The sequence below is a fragment of the Idiotropiscis lumnitzeri genome, chromosome 4 (assembly GCF_059441095.1).
Source record: "Idiotropiscis lumnitzeri isolate Australia: NSW breed Sydney's pygmy pipehorse chromosome 4, RoL_Ilum_1.0, whole genome shotgun sequence".
Classification (NCBI taxonomy): Eukaryota; Metazoa; Chordata; class Actinopteri; order Syngnathiformes; family Syngnathidae; genus Idiotropiscis; species Idiotropiscis lumnitzeri.
Window position 1 is genome coordinate 21,592,391 of NC_142394.1, and position 20,911 is coordinate 21,613,301.

Below are 20,911 nucleotides of genomic sequence, written 5' to 3' on the forward strand. Positions count from 1 at the left end.
TATTTATCCGTCAATGGTATTGAATGAGTTAATGGTCACTTGAAAAATATCTTGCGAGGTATAAAACAAAATAATAAGACTGTTATTGTCGCGGTTCTACGAACCGTGTGGGAAGGAAGGAGGACCCGAAAGCGACAGGTGAGTGGGAAACAGGGTTTATTGAGGGCTGGAGTGGGGATGCGAGCGGGAGAGAGTCCACCACACGGCAGGCGTCGTCCAGGACAGCGTCGAAGGAAGCCGACGGGCAAGTGCCGGGTGGCGCGGACGAGGGTGCGGTCGAGCGAGACGCGTCGGGAGGCGAAGTCGGGCTGGCGTGGTAGCGCGAAGCACGGCGGAGCGGAGAGCGCTGGCGGGATGTTTGCCGGGCGGGATCTCGGAGGCGCTGGCGTGCGGAGCGGGACCAGACGGGTTCAGGTCGGCTAGAGGGGGGAGACGGCAGAGCAGGGGTCAAGCAAGCACGAGAGCAAGGCGAGTCAGGCGAACGGGAAACAAGACGAGACATGAGCCAGTACCACGTGAGGTGACAAGATAATCCGGCGTCGGACTCCTGGCGTGGCTGGTTCTTAAGCCGGCGCTGATTGCCGGCAACGAGCTGCAGGTGCGCCGGAGCCGACGCCCACTTTCTCCGGAGGAGGGCCTGGCTGGGTGGATCGTGAATCTGTAAACAAACAGAACTGCCACGCCCTCCTCCCCGACCCGAACCGTCACAGTACCCCCCCCCTAACGGACGCCTCCTGGCGTCCTACCCGGCTTGTCCGGGTGAAGTGCGTAAAACTCCCTGATGGGGGCGTCGGTCAAAAACAGTTTTCGGGAGATCCAGGAGCGCTCCTCCGGACCGTAACCCTCCCAGTCCACCAGGTACTGGTAGCCCCGGCCCCGGCGCCGAACGTCCAGGACTTTTGCCACCGTGTAAGCCGGGTGGTCGTCTATTATCATGGGGGGTGGGGGGGGTGCCGCCGGAGGGCTCAGAGGGCTGGAGGATACCGGTTTGAGGAGGGAGACATGGAATGTGGGGTGAATTTTCAGGGAGTCGGGAAGCTTGAGTCGAACAGAGCATGGGTTGATGATTCTTTCGACGGGAAAGGGACCGATAAAGCGAGGAGCCAGCTTACGAGACTCGACTTGTAGGGGAAGGTCGCGTGAGGAGAGCCACACCATTTGGCCAGGCACGTAGTCCGGGGCTGGGGACCGACGGCGATCAGCCAGTCGCTTGGTCCTCTGGGCTGTTCGGATGAGGGCGGCCCTCGCTTCGGCCCACACCCCCCGGATCCGGCGGAGGTGCTCCTCCACGGAAGGAATGGCCACGGTATGCTCCTGGTCCTTGAAGAGAGGTGGTTGGTAACCGAAACAAACCATGAAGGGAGACATACCTGTGGCCGTGGTGGAGAGGGAGTTATGGGCGTACTCGACCCAGGGTAGTGCGTCACTCCAGGAGTCCGGGTTGCGGGCCACCACGCATCGGAGGGCGGCTTCCAGGTCCTGGTTGGCCCGCTCCGTCTGGCCGTTGGATTGGGGGTGGTAGCCCGAGGAGAGACTGGCGGTGGCCCCGACTGCCTTGCAGAATTCCTGCCAAACTTGTGAAGCGAACTGGGGACCCCGGTCGGACACGATGTCCTCCGGGATGCCGTGGGGTCGGAAAACGTGTTGGGTGATGAGTTTGGCGGTCTCAAGCGCGGTGGGCAGCTTGGGCAGGGGGACGTAGTGGACGCTTTTGGAAAACCTGTCGACCAGGGTGAGGATGACTGTGTGTCCGTTGGACGGAGGGAGACCGGTAACAAAGTCCAGGGCGATGTGCGACCATGGACGGCTTGGAATCGGCAGGGGCTGGAGGAGGCCGGCGGGGACCGCGTGGGAGGCCTTTCCGCGGGCGCAGACGGAGCAGGCTCGCACGAATTCCCGGGTATCCTTTGCCATCCGGGGCCACCAGAAACGCTGCTGGAGGAAGCGGAGAGTGCGTGCCACCCCCGGGTGGCAGGTGAGTGTGGATGAGTGCCCCCATTGCAGTACCTGTGACCGCACGGTGTCGGGAACGAACAAGCGGTCGGAAGGGACTGGGCGCGGGTCCGGTTGCTGCTCCTGAGCGTTGCGGACGACCTGCTCGATGTCCCAGGTGGCCGCCCCCAGTAGACAGGCCGAGGGAAGAATGGGCTCCGGAGCGTCAGGGCTGGCAGGGGGCGAGAACTGACGTGAGAGGGCGTCCGCCTTCCCATTGTTCGAGCCGGGGCGGAAGGAGAGGGTAAAATTAAAACGGCTCAAGAACAAGTTCCAGCGTGCCTGGCGGGGGTTGAGTCTCTTGGCGGACTGCAGGTATGCCAGGTTTTTGTGGTCGGTCCAGACCAAAAAAGGGGTCGAGGTGCCCTCGAGCCAGTGCCGCCACTCCTGGAGAGCCCATACCACCGCGAGGAGTTCACGATTGCCCACGTCGTAGTTCCGCTCGGCGGGGGATAGGCGCCTGGAAAAGAAGGCACACGGATGAACTACCTGGGTACCGGGGTCCCGCTGGGAGAGGACGGCCCCCGCCCCGGTGTCGGAGGCGTCCACCTCCACGATGAACTGGAGAGCGGGGTCTGGGTGCCGGAGTACGGGGGCGCTGGTGAAGGCCTTCTTCAGGTGGGTGAAGGCCTGGGCGGCCGCCGGGGTCCACTGGAATGTGGTGGCTGTGGACGTAAGCGCGGTGAGTGGACTGGCGACCTTACTGTAGTCCCGGATGAAACGGCGGTAGAAATTTGCGAATCCGAGAAAACGTTGAAGCTCCTTCCGGGTGGTGGGCTGGGGCCACTCCGCCACGGCCTGGATCTTGGCCGGGTCGGGGCGAAGTTGCCCCCTGGCGATGATATAGCCAAGGAAGGGCACCGAAGGGACGTGGAACTCGCATTTCTCGGGCTTCACGTAGAGGCGGTTCTCCAGGAGGCGCTGGAGGACCAGTCGGACATGCCGGCGGTGATCTGCGAGAGAGCGGGAGAATATGAGGATGTCGTCGAGATATATGAATACGAACCGGTTGAGCATGTCGCGGAAAACGTCTGTCATGAGGGTCTGGAAGACGGCGGGGGCGTTGGTAAGTCCGAAAGGCATCACCAGATACTCGAAGTGCCCCAATGGTGTGTTGAATGCCGTCTTCCACTCGTCCCCCTCCCTGATGCGGACCAGGTGGTACGCATTTCGTAAGTCCAACTTTGAGAAAATCTGGGCCTCACATAGAGGTTCGAACGACGGGTCGATGAGGGGGAGCGAAGACTTGTTTTTGACAGTTATTTGGTTTAGTGGTTTGAAGTCAATGCAGGGGCGGAGCGAGGCGTCCTTCTTTTTTACGAAAAAGAAGCCCGCGCCCAGAGGAGAAGACGAGGGGCGGATGAGACCGGTCGCAAGCGACTCCCGGATGTACGTCTCCATGGCCTCCTTCTCTGGCCTGGAGATGTTGTATAGCCGGGTGTTGGGCAGGGGGGCCCCCGGGAGGAGGTCGATAGCGCAGTCGTACGGACGATGGGGGGGGAGGGTACGGGCAAGGTCCTTGTTGAAGACCTGCGCCAGGTCGTGGTAGTCCGGGGGAACGGAGGAGACGTCAGGGGGAGGGGGGGGGGGGGGAGCGTAGAGGAAGGGGGCGGATCCGCTGAACGCAGGCAGTGGGAGTGGCAGAACTCACTCCATCCTGTCAGCACGCACCTCCTCCAATCGATGGTGGGATTGTGGGTCTGGAGCCAGGGGAAACCTAAGACCAGGGGGACCTGGGGAGAGTGGATCAGAAAAAATCTGATGGACTCCCGGTGATTTCCTGAGACGATGAGGGTCAGGGGAGCGGTCTGTTGGGAGACCCGGGCGATGAGATGTCCGTCCAGCGCGACCACCCTTCGGGGAGACAGAATGGGTTCCATGGTGATGCCGAGCTGGCGGGCAAGGGTCAGGTCCAAGAAGCTGCCGTCGGCCCCCGAGTCGACCAGCGCGGTGACCGAGCGGGGGGTGTGTGGACCCAGCAGCCGGGCGGAGATGGACATCCGGGAAGAAGAGCCAGAAGCGGAGACCAGCAGGCTCGGCGTTGGGCTCTCCCTCAGCGACGAGCCTGCTCTTTTGGGTTACTGGGACAGTGGATCAAGAAGTGGCCGGGGAGGCCGCAATACAGGCAGAGCTGATGGGACCGACGGCGCTGGCGCTCCAGAGGGTCCAGAGTAGTTCTTCCTACCTGCATCGGTTCCTCCGCGCCGGTGGATAGCTGAACCGGCGATGGCGAGCGAACCTCGGGTCGGGGAATGGCTGCCCGGGCGGCGACTCTGGCGGGGCGTCGGAAACGATCAGCCTGCCGGTCCCGCAACCGATGGTCCACCTTGATGGACAGGGCGATTAGTTCTTCGAGCGTCGTGGTTTCGTCTCGGATCGCCAGCTCGTCCTTGAGGGCGTCGGTCAACCCGTTGAGAAACGCCTCGCGGAGAGCCGGCTCGTTCCAACGGCTCTCGTGGGCCAGGATGCGGAATTCCACCGAGAAATCGGCCGCGGAGCGGGAACCCTGTCGGAGGGAGAGGAGCCGGCGGGACGCCTCGCGCCCCTGCACCGGGTGGTCGAAGACACGGCGTAACTCCTGGCTGAAATCCGCGTACGTAGACATAGCAGGAGACGCCGCCTCCCACAATGCGGTTGCCCACTTGGCGGCGCGGCCGCGAAGCAAGTTGATGGTATAGGCGATCCTGGCCCGCTCGGTAGCGTAACTGTGGGGCTGGAGGTCGAAAACCAGGGAAGTGCTGAGTAAGAATTGGCTACACGAGCCCAAGTCCCCGGAGTAGGGTTCGGGAGTAGGAACGTGGGGCTCTCGACCGCCCGCATAATGCAATGCGGCGGCCGGGGGGGCCAGGGTCGCGTCCCTGGGGAGGTTGGAGGGGGGAGCGAGTGAACCCACCTGGTTAGAGAGGTGCGAGAGCTGGTGTTGGATGGCCTGGAGGGAGCCCGGAACTTCCTGCAGCATTCGATCATGGCGCTCGAGCACGCTGCCCTGGTGGGCAAGCGCTTCGCCCAGGGGGTCCGTGGTCGCGGGGTCCATTAACTTGGCCGGATTATTCTGTCGCGGTTCTACGAACCGTGTGGGAAGGAAGGAGGACCCGAAAGCGACAGGTGAGTGGGAAACAGGGTTTATTGAGGGCTGGAGTGGGGATGCGAGCGGGAGAGAGTCCACCACACGGCAGGCGTCGTCCAGGACAGCGTCGAAGGAAGCCGACGGGCAAGTGCCGGGTGGCGCGGACGAGGGTGCGGTCGAGCGAGACGCGTCGGGAGGCGAAGTCGGGCTGGCGTGGTAGCGCGAAGCACGGCGGAGCGGAGAGCGCTGGCGGGATGTTTGCCGGGCGGGATCTCGGAGGCGCTGGCGTGCGGAGCGGGACCAGACGGGTTCAGGTCGGCTAGAGGGGGGAGACGGCAGAGCAGGGGTCAAGCAAGCACGAGAGCAAGGCGAGTCAGGCGAACGGGAAACAAGACGAGACATGAGCCAGTACCACGTGAGGTGACAAGATAATCCGGCGTCGGACTCCTGGCGTGGCTGGTTCTTAAGCCGGCGCTGATTGCCGGCAACGAGCTGCAGGTGCGCCGGAGCCGACGCCCACTTTCTCCGGAGGAGGGCCTGGCTGGGTGGATCGTGAATCTGTAAACAAACAGAACTGCCACGCCCTCCTCCCCGACCCGAACCGTCACAGTTATTGAGAGAAATGTGGCAGGAAGAGTTAGTTTCTCAATGTAAACGCAACACAACAAAGTGGAGTGATCACTCTTTGCTCCTACAAACTTTAATTCATCGGGGAGGCTGCTTACATGGAAGGTGCTGCTGTTTTGTTTAGCAACAGAGTTGACATTTGAAAGTTGAGTTGTATGTGTATGTAGCGTCTATAAAATTTGATGATTTTATTTGCTACTTATTTCTTGGTTGATAATGAAAATGTCTTGAAGGAAAAATCGATTATTATTTTTTTTTTTCAAATTTATTACATTAAAAAAATAATACTTACATATATACAAATGAAAAACCTAACAAAGAGAAAAGGACAGCTTCTGGTACAAAAAGCTCTGGTTGAAACTGCAAAGCAAAATCAACGCCAGTACACAGTAAGATTATGGTTTGTATTTTCATCATCAAGTCGATAAATTGTTCTTGTCTATCCGTGTGCGTATCCGTGTTTGCGGCGCATGTAGTGGAAGTACGGCAACACCCACTTTGTATTGACTCGTACGGTTTTTATGTGTTTACTATTTTAGTACAGAACTGTACTGCCGAGAATATTTGTATTACCTGATTGAGCCGGGTACTCAAATCCATCTTTCCATTTTCGATAGCGCTAGTCTATCATAGGGTTGCTGGTGACTAATTTTTACTAAATTGTAGTATGTAAAAACAGTGGTCTCAGGATTGATCCTTGTGGCACACCCGTCATACTCTATATTGTATGTCCAGCTATCAATTTTCCATGACACTTTTCACAGGCAGATTTGAGTTGCTCCCAGCTGACAATGGGCAAGTTTGGAACCCAGAATCTGGCTCCCAAATCACAAGACGGAAGAAGAGAAGAGAGGTGGTGGGCGTAAGTCACATACTGTATGCGCAAGTCACACGGAAGTCTTGAGCAGTAATCTTCAAATCTCAAGCAAGTCCCGAGCCACAGTCAAGTCAAGTCAAGTCATAACTTGTTTGAAGCAAGTCGTAAGTCAAGTCATAAAACCTTGCGCTGTCACAACATATGTAGCAAGTCATATGACTCGAGTCTCTGGGGATAAAGAATTAGGAAGGGACTGGAAGTCAATTAACGGATGTGATATGCCGGCTGCACAAAGATGAAGCCCAATTAGAAATGCTTACACAAGCAGAAAGATACCAAAAAAAGTTATGAAAGGGAAGAAAAGCGGAAACCAAGCCGTTCCCTTCTGTGGCAGCTCTCCTGGGAATCTGAACACTTGACGAGCGCTCCGTGTGATTGGTGTAACGTTAGCCACCGCGACCTCCCCAAGCACTTAACGGGGGAAATGACCACCACACTCCGGTTAATTTGCGCCAGTTTGCCGCCATGGCAACCACTGATGTCGTCGTATCGGATGTCCTTTAATCAGGCTGCAGGCATGCTCTCAGGTAATGCCGGGAAACATGAGGAGGTGTGCACATGCATGCAGCGCATTGGAAATTGCCGTTCGCATTCCTATGATTTACTCCATGACCTCACTGAAGCAGACTGAAAAAATAAGATCACACGCAAAAGTTGAGTCTCATGGGAATTTTGTTAAACAAAAAAAAAAAATAATGAAATTAGTTCATTTTTTCGATCAGATTTTTTTTATTTACCCCAAAAAACTGCCCCATCCATTTACGCCCACGCCCACCACTACCCTTCGCCCACGTGATAGTCAAGTTAGATAATTTGATTATACAGTTATAACTGTAAAATGGGTTTCCGCTTTATGTAAGATTCCAAAATGTCTCACGTGATTTTTATTTTTGTGCTTATTTTTATTTATTTTTTTAAAATTTATATTAGGGTTTTAGATACAGATTGAGACAGACACAAAAGAAACAAAAACAAAGTCCTAGGACGATCCATAGTAAGATAAAGCAAATTTGCCCAATTATGACCCAAAATACTAAACATGAAATATTTATAAATAGTTAGACTCATTGGCTAAACGGCCATGCCATTTCTTTAAAAAATTGCCATCCAAATCTTTTTGCCGACATATGGAGTAAGTCATTTACTCAGGACCATACAGATGTGTTTTACAATGCAGATAAAAATGTGATGGGCAATTTCTGGACTCAATGTTTTTTGATAGCCGTTTTATTCGTAGCCAGCAATCTTTTTGAAAGATAAATGTTGTTTTTGCCCAGCCCGTCTGGATAAATTCCAAGGAAAAGGTTTGCGAATGATAAACAGATAATAAAACGCCAAACCTTTGACATCATCTTTGACACTTCTCAATGTGTTTGCTTTGCAAATTATACAAGCTTTTGAGTATTCTTATTTTAAGGTTGCACTCTACCAGGAGGGTCAAACTTGTTTTCATTGATTGTTACATCCTAGTGATGGTTGCCCTCAAGAGGGCAGGTTATAAAGGTGAAGGCACATAAACGGACAAAAAAAAAAATAAAATAAAAAAATAAAAAACACAGTTCCACATAGGCCAGCGCGATATGTGGTTTGAACATCACGATTGCGATGTGCGCATGCACGATAGTCACATCGTAGGACGTGCGATGTTTCTTTTTTTTTTTAAGAACACGGAAAATTTTGGTTTGTTTCATAAAAGCAGCACTCTACACTATGCTCTACATTGTTGAGACTACACAGACCGTCTTGCTCACGCCCCCTGCTAAATAGTCAAAATTTTTCTAGTTTCAATATCGCAATGTACATCGCAGCCTTCCCAAAAATCGCAATGTCATTTTTTTCCAATATCGTGTAGCCCTAGTTCCATATGTAACTTCATTATAAATTCATTTTTCGGGTCACATCGGGTGGAGTAAGTGAATGAAATGCAAAACAAGTAGCTTGTGTTTTGTACGAACATGAAAAAAAAAAAAATTACATACACTGAAAAATAAACAGCTTCGATTTTTACTTTAGACAAAAGCGCAATAATTTGTCTTCTTTTTCGGAAATGGAGGAAGCGGGGAGACATTAAACGGAGTAACTGTAAATTATGCTATAAAAACAGTGGGGAGACAGTTTCAAGTTTGATTTATTTGAAAAAATAATTTTCATGACTAATTTTGAACAGAAGTCAAGGCAAAATTCTTTCATGGGCCTCATAAAATGACATGGAGGATTGGCTCTGGCCCACGGGCCTTGATTTTGACACCTTTGCACGATACGTCAGATCATGTAAATCTTTTAGCGTTAATCACCAGGGGAAATATGTCAGCTTTTACAAACGTTATTAACTTCTCCTTTGAGCTCAATTGAAGCTGGATGGAGGCGCAGCGACGCTTCTCCCTCGCCCAAAAAGTGTCCGATGTCGATCATAAAAATGCTCTCACCACCGCTGCCATGGCTCCAGATGAAAATCTCTTGGTGTGGCTTTCTGCTGTTGTCAGGGGGCCACTGCTGGCTCGAGTGATCTGTCATTATTTTTCAAAAACACATTCGCATGCCACAGGAAGCAACCGCTTTATGGGGAAACATGGTCTCAATTTTGAAAAACCCAAACGCTACAAGTACCATGGCACTGCTACGCTTCAGTATGTGTGGCCAACTCCTAAACCATTGTTCTGACGCACTAAACGCTACCCATGTGGTTTGTACCTGGATGCGTGCCGAAGAAAAATCCCCATCCTCGCGATGGACGTCTGGCTCGGGGAACGAATGAGTAATGCTCGCACTTCTCTTAGCATTGTTTCGATATGAAGACGTACATGTTTACCTCAGCGAAAAATCACCCGGTCGCTGCTAATTTGACAGCTCGGCTTAATGGCCGTACGCTGGTTTCGCCTCACGTTGGGGAGAGTGACAGCTAACTGGGGGGAAAGAGAAGCTGGAAGGCGGCCTGTTTCCAAGCTGTGGAGCACTTACTTTGGACCCGACTCGTCTGGACCGGTGATATTTTTTTGTGGGAAAGACTATCCCAACACGACCAAACCGCAGAGTTACGGGTCGATTAGTGCCTCACTTGTTGCTTGAAGCGCGAACCCAGACGTTGGACTCAGGCAATGGCAAAAAGTTATAAATTTTTAGGAAGTATGTAATTGGGAAAGTAAAGTTTTACATTTGTACTTGAGTTCCATTTCTTTGCTGTGTATTTACTGTAAGAACGAGTGAAACTCAACAATGCATACTTCGACCATTGTGCAGTGGAAAATCACACAGAGGGACATTTTTTTGTCTATTTTTGTGTCTGGGCTGACTATTTGTCATTCGCTATTTAAATAAATGGGTTCAACTCTGTTGTATATCAAGAGGAGCCACCCCAATGCACATTTTCAACCTTGTTAACCCGGTCTGGGTTCCACTTGGGTCACTTAATAGTGAGTCACATACCGTAAATATTCCTTGGCCGAATCCCAAATGTCTGGACTTAAGTGGGCCATCTTGGACTCAGAACCACCCTTACGCAAAAAACCTCGACCTTAAAATAATCCAGCCTCATGTAAAAGTGATGTGATAATGCTAATCGTTTGGTCAAGTCTTGTCCCTGAATCAGTACATTGCTTGATGTTAGCCACGTTTCTATTTAATACGGTATTATTTAGATCAGGCGTGGGCAAACTACGGCCCGGGGGCCACATGCGGCCCTTAAACGTTTTAATCTGGCCCGCCGAACATGAAAAAAATTCAATGAATAAACCTTGTTAATGTTTTATTTTCTAAATACTGTGGTTTTTCAAAGACAGATAGTTTGTTGTAATGCTTTTGTTCACTTTCATTTAAATTTTTTCTTTTTTTTTTTTTTTTTGTCCGATGAGGTGAGGTTACCAAAACACTTCATCCATCTGCTCCTTGTCCGGCCCCTCTGTCAAAATTTAGAACCCATTGTGGCCCGCCAATGAAAAGGTTTGCCCACCCCTGATTTAGAGCGAACGGAAACCACACAATTTGCAACAATATTTAGCACATACCAGAGCTGGGCACTTGACCCTCTTTTGCCGATCAGTCCCCTGCTCTACAGCTGCAATCTCTGTCCCCATTCGGCCTCGACCCTCTGGCCTTATTCCTAAAAATTGTCAGCCCTCGACCCCGTTCCACAAAAAGTATGCTGTGCTGCATTATTGAAAAAACAAAACAACTTTTGAACCAGAAAAACATGGCACGATTGTCAAGGAAGAAGCGGATTGCCACAATGAGAGAAAAACGGGTGATAATGAGAATGAGGCCCTTGGCCTTGAATTTTTTGACTGTATCAATGCTTTGCTTTACCACCACAAGTAAATAAAAGAATCAGCGATTCAAATTTCAAGTCACAGCCAACCAGTTGCTAAATTCCGGATACTGCGGGACAGCTCATTCGATTCGATGTACTGCCTTTTGCAACTAAACCGTACTGTGCCACGACAACCGATAGCCTAGTGAAAGGGTCGTGAAAAGTGTCATAGTTCTGTTCGGCTGCTTATTACGATAGAAGCAAGATTGGAAAAAAAATGCTTTTACCACACTCTCAGCACTCCAATATTGTATCGGAAAAGTGTTTTTTTGCGACTTAGCTTAGCTTATAGCTCGTTTGTCCCTTTAGCTTACATTCCAAACTGACACTACCGACTGGAATGTCACTAATTGAACAGGCGTGTCTGCTGCCATCTTGATTTAACACTCGCGGCGAATGTAAAAATGGGAGTGAATATTTCTCTATTTGGAGTCACTGACGTTGTAGTGGTTCATTCGCGTAACTTCCGGGCAGGCCGCGGTGGGTTTAGTTCCAACTTTGTGACAGTGAGAATGTGAATATGAATTGTTGTCTTTTACTGGATGTGCCCTGTGATTGATTAGCGACCAGCTTGCTAGCTTACTGCACGTCACAACTGTGCCAGATAACCGCCTTGTTTTGGCCACACCCATCAAATCTGAAAAAAACGTTTTGCAACTAAGTACTACAGGTCACAGTTTGAAACTCTGAACTCACATTTTGGAGTCTTTAACTATTTCTCTACAAGAAACAGTATGGATGGAATTCTCTATTTTAGTTTCCTGGCGAAAAAACAATGATCATCAGAGTTTGCCATGGGGAGTCCTGAGGCTTCGGCGGTCCTGTTCTGCCCTTACAATCCTTCATGAACTTTTGGGCTGTGGGGATTTCATGCCATCCCTGATGTGTACTTTACATGAAGTATAGATCTCTCCCACAAGGCAAAGAAAAATGTGGGCATTCCATCTCCGCCCACAGGATTCTTGACATATCACAGTTTTTAATATAGGCCAGAAATGGGAACCGCCAAACGTGTATTTCACTGGGTCCGATCAAGTTGACACATCCCGCTTACTGATGTATCGCCAGTGATGAATGAATGTGCCTGACTTTATTTTTAAGAACAGAATTGTGGGAAATGTTCAACGGCCACCGATGACGCGAGCTGGTCCCCGGGACCCACGCCGCATCTGGTGCCGTCACGTTGAGATTGATGACAATGCGACCGCAGCCTTGATTACGCGCGCTGTAAACCGGCATCCGAAAATTGCTCGGTGTAAGTAACCCAGGTCGCTTTACACCACAGCGGAGCTCAACGAGTAAAAGGACGTGGTTAATCTTGGCGGGCAACAAAGTCAAAAAGTTTCTCTGGGTGCACTAGACATGGAATTAAGATGAGGATTACATGGAGATAGTTTGTGGATATTTTAAATTAGACGGGACCGAAGCCAAGAGTGGGCACTGGTTACAAATTGATGAAGTTACACAAGAGGACCGCGCACTAAGCCAACGAGGCTTATCACTATCAGTGCTTTGGATCATATTTACAGGGCTAAGCAAGTGACTCCTCAGTCCAGCTGGCATCTTCTTCCCTCCTGACTACTTCATTGTGTTCTGCTGTACGGCAAAACGCGAGCATGAACTTCTTTGATGCAGAGCGACATTGTGATCAACTTCTCGGCATCTGCCAAACATTTGAGCAGGCTCTCTAATTCACTCTGGCAAAAGCTCCCCCACTTCCAGAGAGTAGAGATGTGACTACTTACTGGGGAATTGGAGGCTTTTTTTTCTGTAGAAATCCCCTACAAGTCCACTGAAAACCGAAATATGATTTTTTTTTTAAAAAGAAAGTGGTTTTCTTCCTTGCTGATCCAATTACTCCATTTTGTAATTTTTTTAATTGATCAAATGTCTCCAGGAACAAAATAGAAACACGGCATCAAAATAGAAACTGTCACAGTGTAGTTCCTTAATTCATAACATTGTGCTTTAGCATGCAAAAATCTGAAAATGAATCAAACAATCCATGCCAGGGGGAAGCTAAACTTTGGCAAACTCATCTTAAGTCAAAATCAGATGCCATCCTTCATTCGCATGGTGTTTTCTTCCTTTGCACACTTCATTGCCATCACTAATGGCTCGACGATGGCCTAATAAAGAAAACAACTCAACAAAGATCATAAACAGGCAAAATTGCACAATTATATATATGGTGAATGAATAATTTTACATCCCAGTGAGTATGCAATTCTTTAGAATTACAAGAAAAATTGTGCTTATATTTAGATTTTTCAAAAGTATCGGTACAGTATCGGTATCGGCCGATACTACACAGCCAGTTGGCGGTATCTGTATCGGGACCCAAAAAGTGGTATCGGATGGTATGGAAATGGTATTTTTTATATAGTCCACTCAATTTGCTCATTTTCTCTCTCTCTCTTTTCGTAAACATCTGTTGCTATGAGATGGCCTTGGCTAATTGGGTGTCAAGAGCTTTGTAAATTGGGGAGGAGCTATGATTAGCCTGGGTTGTTAATGGGAGTCCTGGGGAGTCTTTACCGCATTGTTAATCAAATCATCTGTAGGACATTTATTTTTAAGGTTAATATTATAAGATGGATTTTAAATATTTAACTGTGATTTGGAATCATTAGTTTGTGGTATGGTTGCCGTTTAAACGTTTAATATAGACAATTAGAAACAATCTGGGGGCGGTCATTTACCCACTTTTTCTTTTTTATCCAGAGCTGCTCACAGTCCCCCATAAATAGTGGAGTTTACAGTATTATAAATTGTCCTTTCTCTGAATAGATGCCTGGTCCCTCTGCAGCTGAGTATATAAATGTCAACAATTTTCGATATTCCGTATATGTTGGGCCATCATCATGCTTATGGAATCCACTGCTATATGGTTAGAGACGACAAACATGCATTGTAACTCGGATGGTTGACAGTGAATGAGTTCATTCCAATGTAAATTACTTTTCACGAACAAATGTGCAACAAAAAAATAAAAATCGGATTTTATTTGTCACGCTTGAGTTTTCCACTAGATGTCACTTATTCCCACTCAGAAGCACCCCCGCTCCTGCATTCAATGTCACGCAATCCACGCCACCGACTCAACAATTACTTTTCATGAATCATATTGATTCAATCTGACATTGGGCATAATAGACTTTGACCGTCATCCTATTATCAAACGCCAACTGTGAGGATAACGGGCCTCGTTTCAAGTGGCGTACCCAAGTCCTAGTTTGGACGCTCCTTGCCCAATTGGTGTGCTATGTAGGGCAATGCCAGAGCTTATCTCTCCTATTTATCCGGCGCTGATCCACTGTAGCTTTGCCTGGAATCTGTAGCCTCGGCAGGAATTCAGAGTTGTGACAAGGTTTATGTTGGCTCAACTGCCTGAAACCGGAGCTGAGCCCTGCAATGCAGTCAAATAAATCACATAAGAAGCGGGACGGCGCATAGAAACACAAACAAATAGCTTTGCGCAAAACAGTGTTTCCAATAATGTGTTATTGCTTGCCAAGAGAGAGGCGGAACACCCACTTAAAGAGAGCTAGATCAATGCAACGTCACATTAAAGGAAGACCGTGTCCCCCAATTCGAAATACATGTCAGATATATTTAAAGTCAATTCATCGTTTAAAAAACACACACACTTGAAGACTGGATTGTTTAGTGTCATTATGCGGTCAAGATGTTTCATTCAAACATTTAAAGCACCGTCATCTGAGACAGCCGAGTCCGTCCCTCCAGCGTTTGAACAATAGTTGCTTTTTCGAGGACTTGTATGACGAAGGACGGCAAAATCCAAGACAGACGAGACGGCAGACAGCTGGAAATGTGGATGAAGCGCCTTAAAACCTCTGCCAACATTTTTTGTTTGTCTATCACATGTGGCAAGATACACGACGGAGGAGGGAGGGTGATGGACATTGTGGCATGGAAATATTTGATGCATTCAGTTACACTTCATGTCAAGTTTTGCAGAAACGCTGTACACCATATTGAGCAATGGTTATATTTACAGTGTGTGAAGCAGGCAGCCCGGTGACCTTGCGGTTAGGACGTCAACCTCCCAGTTTGATGTCCTCTGTTCAAATTTGTGCACAGTTTGCATGTTCACCAAATGCCAGAGCTCCCACATTCCCAAAATATGTTTGCTTCATTGAGGACTCTAAATTGCTCTGCCGTGTTCATGAGAGTGGGTGCTCTGGCGACAGTCTTTTGCCTTAAACCTGAAGGTTTGGGTCTCACGTGATCCATGAGAATCGCTATAGAAAATGGATGGATGAATCGGTATAACAGGAGTGCCACAAGGCTCAATCTTCAGACCGTTGTTTTTTTATTTTTTGACCTACTTGATTTTCCGCGTTCTGCCTACTTGCAGGATTTGGTCCCAGCTTTGAAATTTGACTCTGATTTTGGATTGCAGACTTTCACACCTCCTTCCAGGCTTCTCTCATCGAGCCCCTGGATATATATATGCACCGATCTACCTTAAATATCTCCTCCAGCCTCCCTGCCTCAGGCACTGCTTTTTTACCTTTTTTCAGACTGTTTTTTAAGGACGCTAAATCCAAGCTAATTCCTGGGTGGAGTTTGCATGTTCTCCCCGTGCCTGCGTGGGTTTCCTCCGGGTACTCCGGTTTCCTCCCACATTCCAAAAAAAACATCCATGTCAGGTTGATTGGGCACTCTAAATTGCTCCTAGGTATGAGTGTGAGGGCGGATGGTTGTTCGTCTTTGTGTGCCCTGCGATTGGCTGGCAACCAGTTCAGGGTGTCCCCCGCCTACTGCCCGAAGACAACTGGGATAGGCTCCAGCACCTCCGCGACCCTCGTGAGGAGAAGCGGTACAGATAATGGATTGATGGATCAATCCAATATTAATCCTGACGAAACCACATTTGGTCATTCTCCTGTCATCTCTTGGGATACTCTAAAATGCCAGACATGTTCTTATTTTAGATGCATAAGCTACCATGGTGAACAACAGCCATTGATCATTTATTGTTAGGAAAGGTTGAACCATACTGAGGACAATTGGAAAATAAATGGATGAATTGACATGTCACTGGGAAAATGAAGCTATTTTTACAGTTATGGCAAAAAAAACATCAACCGCAGTCAATCTTGTAAATATTCTCCATTGGAGACACTCACAAATCAGTCAGTTGCTGTTGAAATATGCAAGGCGGTACAGAAAATATACGAAAAATGTGCTTTTGTGGATTTATTTTTTGTCCCACAAGACAGTTGCTCCTTCATAGTTGGAATGTTTGGCTTGGGTAGGAACCATTTTTGCGTCCTTACACACATTCTTCATGCCCCCACTGCTGTGTTACACCAGCCAGCTAGCCCTCACTTTTACCTTCCGGCGAATATTCCACCCCTTGAACTTCCAGGGAGACGAATAGGCTGGCGAAGACAAACCGAGTTCACTCCTCTTGACCTGGAAGGTAACAAACATTCAAGTGGGTGATACAAGCCAGCTGTGATAAACAATGACACCGTTTCGACGCAAAGCAAAAGGCTGGAACCAGTTATGAGGTCACAACATTGAAATGCATTCAGAGGAAACAGGTGGTCTGCGGCCACGAGTGCGCGACCGCGTTCATTTGTATGCGCCGTGAAACCCTCCGAGGAAGAGTCGATTCACAATTTTAGCCAGAATGCAACACCGCCTCCTCCTTCTGTTTCTCCTCATCCATCTTGACTTTCACCATCTCGATATTATTAGTTGCTCCCTCTCGCTTTCTCTTCAGCTCACCCTCTCAACATACCCGAGACTAAGTGTGATGAATAAAAAAACAAGCCCAAATTGAATTGTTGCCATTCATGCTGCACGTCTGGACACAAACAACGAGCTTTTATGTGTCTCAAGCATAAAACTCCCTAATAAAAAAAAATTATGCACAGTTCTACAAAACGACTTTAAGTTTTATCCTTTTGCTTCATTTAACTACTGAAATTTCAGTGAAGCCAATAAAAGTTAATCGAGAGACTTGAAATGTGTTTTCGCTCTTGTAAACTCAATTGTGTTGATGATTCGAAGGCGGCGCATGGTTCATCGGGATGTTAAGGTTAAAAGGGAGAATGGATGCACAGACTGGACAATTTTTTTTTCCCCACAAAAACACATGACAAAATAAGACAAAATTAATGACAACCAACCTCCTCTCCTTAAAAAAATAATGTAAAAAAATTGTTAAACAAATACTAATGTATAACTATCAATGATTCTACCTGTAATTCATGTCACTTATTGTGAGGGACCAATAAATAAGTTATTTTAGTCATTATATATTTTTAATTAATCTGACTATTAATTGGTTGTCGAAATAAAAAAAAAATACAAATAAGTAAATAAAAAGTGTTTGTGCATCTGGAGAAATGCTAACGGCAGAGGTTTATACTCTTCAAATGCACTAACCTTATTATGGTCTTATTTGTCTCCTTCTTCTTCATCTCATTCTTCTTCTTTCTTCTTCTCCACGAGCGTGCCCAATGTGTCTTGTTTTATGTTGATAAAGTCAGCCAATCTCACGCACGACATGCTGCCAACTGCGCCAACATTTCACTCACTCATCACATGAGCCAGTCACCTTCGTGAGCACTTCAGGGACCACGCGGAAAACATAAACTCAAAGAATATTACCCAATGCAAGTAAGTGGCGCTTTTGACACGTTCGGAGTCAATTTTTGTCGTTGGCCCATTTGGCCGTGAGTGGTTTCATCACACGCCAGAGGGCTGATTCGTGGGCCGGACTAAAATCCCCCAAAATAATTGAACTGAAATTAATTGAACCCTTTTTTTTTTTTAAGATTTGTCACCCCCTCTCGTTCTACTGAGAACTGCTGGTAAATAATCACACAGAAGCGTTTGCAATGAAAACATTTGCATCATTAATGCTTGAAATTTCCTTTTACAGTGTCTGCCACTTGTCGTGCACATGTGCTCCAGTACATTCTAACTACCGTACTCACTGGAGTCATTCATGGTTTCTGGGCTTCTTCTGGAATAGCAAAGCAAAGATCAAGTCGTTAAAAAAAATGTCGTAAGCATTGCATTAAACGCACTTTGGGGGTTGAGGCTTATACAAGAGCACTGTGGCCTCTGCAGAGTTTTTTGTAGTTCTCGATTCTCGCCGTTTCTCCCCCTCTAACTCAAACCATTCGTGCACTCGCTGCCGGCTACCGGAGAACATAATGGCGCCCCAGATTGTTGCAACTCACTGTAAAAGTACACATATGGACACACACACGCAAGCAGAGTGGAGTAGAGTCAAAGTAATTGAACTTGTAAGTGTTGGAAATCCAGGAGTGAGAACAGGATGATGGTTGCTAATTTCTTCACTTGTGTGACTTGGTTCCTTGAACCGTTTGGTGGTGAAACAATTTGAAATTTGACTTACTTTTTTGGTGTGAAAATATGGCGTAAAAGTCCAACACAAAAAACCACAACCTATCAAAAATGTACTTTTCGCAGAGTGGTTGCGGTTAAAACGATTAGTCGACAAGTCATCGTGTCGTCTTTACTAATTCATTAATGTTGAACGATTGAAGTGGACTAATTGCAAATCGGCCCGTTTGCAGACAACCTGCAACTAGTTGACTAGCTAAGACGCTTTGTGGAGCAGCAAAATGTGAAGCTAACACGGCAGCACAGACTTTATACGTCTGAGCGGGTCAGCGAGTAGAAGCTAGCTAAGAATAGCGGTTAGCTTGTTTGCTTTGGCCATTCTGATGGTTGCTAGTCTTGAAAACTTTAAACCAGGCGATATGGAACTTTATGTTTTTTGTCTCCTGCTACTCTCTCACACTTTTAAAATGTGATCTCGGCGCTCCAACCTCTTTTTAAAATTGCTTTCCGAGAACCCCTCAAAGGCAAGTGAGAGTGTAGTACATGCACACACTCAGTTGGCAATGTTACACTTGTCGTTAAAATCCATCTGATTAATTAATTGTGTTGCTCCACCAATCACAGCACAGAAGCGTTTAGCTCTCAGAAGGGAGTCGGACAAATTAGAGAGGCCGCTAATTCAACCCGTGTGAAATGTGACGCTTCTGGGTTAGCCCAGCGGGTGTTGCCTTGATTCTGACTTAACACTAATGAGAAGCATACCGAATGTGAGATGTGATGCATTTTTCATAGTCTGCTAACAGTTGACTGCGGATATGTTGAACCTTGTGAAAACTTTTATTAATTATGGTAGTCAAGCCAACTCAGACTTTTTTATGTCTTGTGTACAAATAGGTGGATTTTGGAGTTTGTGCCCACCCATCAAGTGTAAAATTAAACAACCAAGTCATTATTTGTGATTTCTGAAAATGTGACTACAAATGCGCCGTTTTCGTCCCACTGCTATACAATATTGAGGCTAATTTGAATAATAACCACCAACAAATTATTATTATTATTTTTTTATGTTCATGACTTAATCAGATCATTCAGAGCCACTTTAAAGTGACTACATTGTCTGAAACAACGTCACCCACAATCATGTGAAAACCAAAATGTAAACAGAGTTGCGTCGATTCTTTTATTTTTTATTTTTTATTTTTTTAATTAATCTACAGGTTTGCATTAACTAACTGTGTTAGCTTCTGATAAGTGGCACACATATTTCTCTGTGAAGTTGGAGAAGCGATGGCCGGTGTGGGTGCATTTGTGTTTGGTGATGTGTGCATTACATTTATAAATATGTATACAGTATAGAAATAAGTGAAAATAAAAAAAATTACATTAAAAAACAGTGTTTCCTATCAAATCACGGTTCGACGTCTATTTTGCGTAATAATATAATATAATACTGTTCACTTTCGCCATGGTGACACCTTACCCATACAGCTAGCCGGAATATTTGTGTAGCACTTTTATCAACATCCTCAAAGAAAAGTCCAGCTGTGCTTCAGTGCTGACACTCGTTTAATAGAGATAGTTTTTCTTTTTCCTGATTTTTTTTTTTTGTGTAATCTCATTATTTTGCAAAATGAGTCATTCCGTGTATAGAGGTTCCACTTTATCGTCCGTTTTCTTCTAGTTTCAAGTATAGACCAAATCTATACTTTTGGCCAAAAGAGTGATATTAAAAAATAGAATACTATACAATAAAATGCTGCCCTTTGTGCTGTTTCCTCCTAAATTCTCTCAGCAACATATTTCAACATTTCTGCCGGTTGGAAAACAAAGCTCAGCCCGGTCGGTCCGCACCCATCCCACCGCATTATGTGGAATGTCTATCTTAACATCAAGCAATATGTTACACTCATAACACTTTTCCTTCCCAGCTCTCCTCTGATCTAGGTTTGGAATGCGATCCTCGACGTTCCGTAGCAGATGATATCGTCCTCCCAAAAGGCTCAGATAACAACCTGTGGCTATGACGCTCCAAGAAATACAAAAATCAAGCGGAATGTTGACGAGTGACTGAGTGTTTGCACTACTTTAGCATGTGAGAAAGATGTGCCATACCTTTTTCACTCCAATAAGTTTTTTTCTTCAACGGCAGCCTTTCGCCCAGCTTTTTATAGACATCAAATGTTCCTAACAAAGGCCATATGACGACGTACGAGGGGGTACGTCTCCGCCGTGCGCTTGTGTCGTCTAACGAGGTTTGTGAAAGTCATCCATCCAGAATGTGAAATCAAACACCCGCATCTTATCTCCCCATGGAAGACCCCCTACCCCTCTTGTGTTTGATCTGAAGAGAAAGCAACACGACATCACCTATGACCTCAGAAGTCAGGACGCTTGGTTATTGATAGCCTGTGGAGTTGTATACCTTGATGTTGCTTTGGGTTTATCTTGTTGAAAAATGGATTTATTGGATGATAATGATGTCACAAGTTATCACCAGCTTCTGGAGGGGTTGAGCAAGGCCTTCGCGGCTGGGTTAAACACGATCAGAAGCACTGACCTATATTTACAACCTTGTAACCCCAGTTCTAATATTTGTTCGATGAAATTATAAAATTATTTTTTCAACAAATAGTCCGAACTCGACCGATGAATGAATTCACACTAAAAGTATTAGAAAACGTATGAATCC

General features: G+C 47.1%; 2 protein-coding genes across 3 annotated transcripts in view; one reads left to right on the forward strand and one right to left on the reverse strand.

Annotated features, from left to right (window-relative positions):
* Nucleotides 1–247: 247 nt before the first annotated feature.
* Nucleotides 248–1,368, reverse strand: LOC148338550 (uncharacterized). Its single transcript, XM_088293499.1, has 2 exons — nucleotides 513–1,368; nucleotides 248–419 (listed from the first exon to the last, which is right to left on the reverse strand). Exon 1 carries the CDS (start codon nucleotides 1,366–1,368, stop codon nucleotides 721–723), a length of 648 nt encoding a protein of 215 aa, XP_088149625.1. The 3' UTR covers nucleotides 248–419; nucleotides 513–720.
* A 19,021-nt stretch (nucleotides 1,369–20,389) lies between these two features.
* slit3 (slit homolog 3 (Drosophila)) overlaps nucleotides 20,390–20,911 on the forward strand; it is a 236,782-nt gene continuing 236,260 nt past the window's right edge. For both annotated transcript variants that reach the window (XM_088294962.1, XM_088294963.1), the window contains exon 1: nucleotides 20,390–20,474. The gene's annotated coding sequence lies outside the window, so the exon portion shown is untranslated. The remainder of the gene's footprint in view (nucleotides 20,475–20,911) is intronic.

Excerpts from the sequence above, each read along its gene's own strand:
- LOC148338550 (XM_088293499.1), bottom strand. The coding sequence starts at position 1,368 with ATGTCTCCCTTCATGGTTTGTTTCGGTTACCAACCACCTCTCTTCAAG.